Source organism: Ixodes scapularis, unplaced genomic scaffold (assembly GCF_016920785.2).
Source record: "Ixodes scapularis isolate PalLabHiFi unplaced genomic scaffold, ASM1692078v2 PGA_scaffold13__105_contigs__length_92229423, whole genome shotgun sequence".
In the NCBI taxonomy this organism is placed as follows: Eukaryota; Metazoa; Arthropoda; class Arachnida; order Ixodida; family Ixodidae; genus Ixodes; species Ixodes scapularis.
In genome coordinates this window covers 67,761,991-67,767,990 of record NW_024609839.1, presented here as the reverse complement: position 1 = coordinate 67,767,990, position 6,000 = coordinate 67,761,991, and the positions used below count along the sequence as shown (strand labels likewise).

At 42.7% G+C, this 6,000-nt stretch overlaps 1 protein-coding gene across 3 annotated transcripts in view; it reads right to left on the bottom strand.

The window, feature by feature from the left end:
• Positions 1-1,694: 1,694 nt before the first annotated feature.
• The window catches only part of LOC8030786 (proton-coupled amino acid transporter 1), a 34,223-nt gene continuing 29,917 nt past the window's right edge, over positions 1,695-6,000 (bottom strand). For all 3 annotated transcript variants that reach the window (XM_029986547.4, XM_029986546.4, XM_040504994.2), the window contains exon 11: positions 1,695-3,297. In XM_029986547.4, the coding sequence (XP_029842407.3) occupies positions 3,164-3,297 (134 nt within the window). In that variant the 3' untranslated portion in view covers positions 1,695-3,163. The remainder of the gene's footprint in view (positions 3,298-6,000) is intronic.

The following is a 6,000-nucleotide window of genomic DNA, read 5'->3' as shown; positions in this document are numbered from 1 at the left end:
AACTTTTTTTCGGCCAACTTCGCTGTTTAACCCCGATGGGCCTACCAGCCGTCTGACACTCCGCTAACGTCGTGCTTGCAGCGGTCCCCTGCTGTTGTTTGAAGGCACTAGTCGCGGGCGTTATGTATATAATTACAATAGCTATTTAATAAAGGTGCATTGATTGCTTACTTTATTAGAACAATCATTTAGCGTCTAATAGGGGCGGTTTGACGTGCGCTGGTTGCGTGAAAGCACGCCCCCAAATAGGCCGCTTCTGAGCGAAAAAAACGCCTCCTTATCAGGAAAATCTTTGCCTCCTATCAGCGCTGATAAGGCCAAAACTTTTTTTCGGCCAACTTCGCTGTTTAACCCCGATGGGCCTACCAGCCGTCTGACACCCCGCTAACGTCGTGCTCGCAGCGGTCCCCTGGTGTCGTTTGAAGGCACTAGTCGCGGGCGTTATGTATATAATTACAATAGCTATTTAATAAAGGTGCATTGATTGCTTACTTTATTAGAACAATCATTTAGCGGTCTAATAGGGGCGGTTTGACGTGCGCTGCTTGCGTGAAAGCACGCCCCCAAATAGGCCGCTTCTGAGCGAAAAAAACGACTCCTTATCAGAAAAATCTTTGCCTCCTATCAGCGCTGATAAGGCCAAAACTTTTTTTCGGCAAACTTCACTGTTTAACCCCGATGGACCTACCAGCCGTCTGACACTCCACTAACGTCGTGCGTTGCGGCGGTCCCCTGGTGTTGTTTGAAGGCACTAGTCACTGGCGTTGAATGTCCTCAAATAATAGGGAGTTTTCACGTGATGTCAATCCGCCATTTTGTTGTCAGATTAAGTGAGAAAGTGTTTTATTCATTAGAAAAAAGGCGCGGTGAAACTTACTCAAGCTTTTGTGCTCTCCTGATTTCACTGTGTCACCTAAATTTTCGGAATACTTTCAGCACGCTTCAGACAGCTCATAACAACAAAAGGGTTGACGAAATTACTCCAGTAAAGGTGCATCGATTGGTAACTTTATGAGAACGATCATCTTGCGTTGTCATAGCGACGCTTCTTTGACGTGTGCTGGTTGCATGAATGTATACCCACAAATAGGCGCTTCTGAGCGGGTAAAAAAAAACGTCTCGTTATCAGGAAAATTTTAGCCTCCTATAAGCGCCTATATGGCCAAAACGTTTTTCGACCAACTTCACTGTGGCCTACCAGGCGTCCGTCACTTCGCTAACATCGTGCCTCGCAGCGGTCCCCTGGTGTTAGCATAAGGCATTGCATATCCATTAAATAATCAAGTACAAAACAAGAGTGTTGGTAACACTTTCAAACATGTGGAAGGTAACACAGAGGGGACAGACAACATTGTTGCCCGTGCCTCCTGTTTGAAGCCATTAAATAAAGGTGTATTTATTAGTTAATATTTATTGCACCAGATCGCTCAAATCAGCTCTAAAGGTTTTCTTTTTCAAACATATTGGGAAAATTGTTGTGATAATAATTGATAATAATGACGAATTAACAATATCACCCTGAATGTATAGAAGATATGATGACTGATTGATGAAAGAGGAATATGTTGGTTTAGTTCAATTAGGCAGTTTATTCCTACATTTGGAGTAAAGGTTTGAGCTGTGAAACCTTTCTATACTGGTACCACCTTCAACTGCATTAAAAAAAAAAGATTTGATGTACTCAGACAACCAAGCAGTTTTCATCGTTCCCGGAGGATTCTGACACGTTTATTTACATTATATATATGGGAACAACAACAACAGAGCAAAATAAAGATAATCAAGCAACACAATATAAGAAATATGATGTTAACATCTTGTTCTGTACAGATGCACAAAAAAACATTGTGTGCATGAGCGAAATTTCTATTAATATACCTATTTACAAAAATACAGTCTGAGGCTTAAAATGTTGGGAGTACAATTCCACACCTCAAGGGTTTAAATAAATCATTAAGTAAAGAAATAGAACAGTATAGGAACAGACTGCATAGCCTTGATTGAGAAAAGTAGCAAAGCAAACCGGTTACTCATTTTCAACATTGCAGGTAATCTCAATGGAGTTTCAGCAAATTGCTCCGTACAGAGTCAAGTAAAAATACATCAGAATCCCCAAGGCTTAGCATAAGGCACATGGCTCAGTTTATACCAAAAGCATGTAGGTATCTACGGAAGGATTCACATATTGTCATATACCTAGGCAACCATCCTTTTGATGGCTTTATTGCTCAATTCATTTCACTGTCAGATATGACCTCATTGTAAAGACATCATGGGGATGAAGCACAAAAAGATCTATCAAGTAACGCATGTATTGTCAAACAAACAGAGCATTTTCTGGTAATCAACTCTTTCCATCAATTTTCATGAAGGCACATCGTTCAAAGATGATTGAATTCTTTGCAACCCTGCTAACCCCAGGACAGTATCACAGCTCCGCTGACAAAGACCTTTCACACACAAATGATACCGCCGACATTCCAAGGCACTTCGGGATCAATCCTCCTCAACAACGCAGGGAATGTATGAGGTTGAGGTTCAGCAACAACAAACATGGGATGTTTACCAATGGCACCTTGTCATGCGCAGTCATTGAGAAACAACAAAAAATATATTACTATGGTCCGTTTGTCAGGTTACGTGCCATGTGACAGGAACAAGCCAAATTGTAGCGCGTCGATTTACGCATTGCATGGTACAAACATTGCAGAAGATGGTTTTCAGTTTCTTTGGTCCATGACCATATACGGTAACATGGGAAGGAATGCCGCCCACACTGCTTACAGGCAAACGGCTGCACCGTAACTGCATACTGCACAAATTGGTTAGAAAAAATAGTCGATTGTGAGATTGGCATTGATAATGGAAGAACAGCTCGACAACTACCAGCATGTAGGCGAGAAAACAACGCTGCAGGCAGCATTCCCAGGCAAGGCAAGGGAACACGTGCAACCACACATGGGTGACTGCTACTTCCCCTCCCACCTTCCGAGGATTTAACATTGAAGCGGCTTTGGTCCCTTGCACTGGAAATTTGACTTTCGGCACTTCACTTCACCTTGCGTCACCGAGGTCATCACGGGCGAACCAGCCGGACGGCCTAGTAGCTGCGAAGATGCGAAGCTCGATGCACCTCTTTTGTTTTTCCTACGACGTTTGGCAGTCAGCCGTTGCAGGTGTTGGAGAAGCAGTAGACAATCTGGTTAATGCTGGTGTAGGTGCCAGTCACAAAACCCACAACTCCAAACACGGATATGGTGATGTTCTTGAGGCAGAGCAGACACCACATGGGTTTGCCTAGAACAGAAAGAGTCGATAATGATTGTAAGTCACTTTATAAATAAAATGGCTAAAGCAGTGGTTCTCAATGGATGTCCGCAGATTCCTTAGGGTCTGCGAAGCCCTGCCTCGTCAGTCAAGCCCGGCAATAAAAGTTGCCTTATTTTCAGATTGAGAAGAAATGCTCCAATTTTCGGACAAGTTATCTTGTGTGTGTGTCAATGAGAGAAGTCTACCTCGCACAGCTCTTAGTTATGTCCACTTATAAAACATTATCATAATTAACCTATGCCTTTCCCTTCCCCACACCACAAACGAGGGTCCTCCATCACCTCTGCCGATCCACAAGGTGCCTGCGAAACACCACTGGTTGAAAACCACTGGGCTAGTGGGACCACAAAGCCAGTTTGGTTGTCACTTTTTCCAACAGCATATTGCACATTACAGATGGTTGCCACAGATGTGCAGGTCCATGACTTGCGATTTTGGCTTTGACTCTAGATAGGTAAATGTCGGCCCATCTTATTTTTGCTGAACTTCTATTTGTTTAGACATTAACCTACCAGTTTCTTCAACCATACCACTGTACTTAGTGTGTGCCACAATTTGCTGCTTCAAATTTTTTCCACTCGCTATTTATACTGGTGTTATGCCCACACAAAAAAAGGGTAAGAATAAAAACTTCATAATAAACAACACCAGAGGGAAAAATTTAAAAAAAGGACAACCAGATGCAGCTTATTTACGATGCTGACTCCAAAAGCCAGGAATTCTAACCGTAGGATATGTGCGCAGTGTGCACGTGGACATGTGCACATTGGGACATGTGCACGTGTCTCACAAGTAGGACGGGCATGTGCACATGCACATGCCCGTCCTACTTTGGGTAGGCTCTGAGCAACAGAGATATTCTATGAAAGCCAAAACACTTTTAATTTGCACATATAGGGTGGAAAAAGTAGACCTTCTGCTTAAAAGGAGCCAGAAAAATCAGCGCCTGCACATACAAAGCTCAACTTTCACCAAATGTGCATGAAGCAGGTCAGTTTCGCCGTGCGAAATTTGAAGGTGTCATTCTCCTCACGTAAAACAATGAGAGCAAGAAACTTGCCAAAGTCGAGGTTGGGGTGGCACAATCGTATGATGGGTGTATATCAAAACAACCCATTCTGATTTGAACCCTTCTCGTGTGAACCCATTTGCAAAACGCCCTTCACTTTTTAACCTTTTTGCTTTTCAACCCTTTCTCATTTATACGCGCCTCATTTGAACACATTCTCATTTGAACGCCTCTCGTTTGAACCAACTCGCAAAACGCCCTTCGCATTTTAACCTTTCGAGTTTCGACCCTTTCGCGTTTCGACCTTTTCTGGATTGGGCCCGTCTCGTTTGAACCCGTTCTCATTTGAACACCATATTTGAACAACATGCTCATGTGCTATGCACAAGATGAAAACGCTAGGCATAATTTTTTCAGAGTTTATGCAATGGGATCATCATATAGAATTTCTAACTCACAAACTGGCAAAGGTAGCTGGCATCATCGGTCACTGTCGCTCTCTTTTGCCCACAAAAGTTAAGATTCAAATTTATCATGCTCTGTTCGGCTCACAAATCAACTACTGCCATTTAGTTTGGGGCACAACGACCAAGAGTAACGTCAACAAACTAATAACTCTTCAGAAAAAAATTATTCGTTTCATTGCTAATGTTCCGTACGACACACATGCTGAACCATTATATTTGAGCTACAATATCATGAAAGTTTCTTGTATTTATGACTATCGTTTGCTATTTTCTTACGCCTTTTCAACTTTGGAGTTTATTGCTTTTTTGTCACAGCTAGCAAACCTGACTGAGCGTGAATCAGTCTTCGATGTTCGTCGTAGAGAATTCTGGAAGGTTCCCCATTTCCGTACAAATTATGCACTGCAGTCGCTTGCTCATAATCTACCTACATTGCTTAACAACATTGTAATGAACCGCATCGATATTCATTGTATAACTAAGAAAACATTGCATACTTTTTTGTGTTGTTAAATTAAGAAAAAAAAATGTTCTCTAATGTCGGTGATTTTAAAATTTTTATTGGAACATTTTAAACTGTTTGATTTGAATATTGTAAGAAATATTTAGGATTGTTTAAATATGATTGTGTTCCCTGTACATGCAAGGGCACCGGACCCAGTCAAGCTAGCTTCTGTTAGCTTTTTGTCCGGTGTCCTCGGCATAATGTTGCTGAAATAAAGTTCAAAGTTCAAAAAACAAAGGGCAGTGAGGTGTAGAAAGGAGGAACAGTTGAGGGGTGACAGTTGAAGGTGAAGCGAAGGTGATACATAAATGCTGCAAAATGGCGCCATCTTGTGCATAGCACATGAAACAAGTCTCCTTATACACTCCGTGCGGGAACTATAGGGGGCGCTTTGAAAAACGCGCGCAGCGCCGCTAGCGGAGGAGCTGGCGTTCGACCGTGAGTCGCGTTCAGCAGCCTGCGGCGCCTTTTCGCATGCCAAGCTGTGGCGGCGGAAGCGCGCACGGACGAAACTTTTGCTTTTTGAGCCGATACGTTGAGGGTGACGTTGCATGAATGCTGGGGCAGACCTAAGGAGGGCATTTAGCTGTTCTTCTCTTCTTATATATTGAGTTTTAGTCGTTATTCGGGGGAATTTCTCTAGTTGCGGCAAAAAAAGGAGTTGGAGCAATTTTCCGAAAAGCAAGACG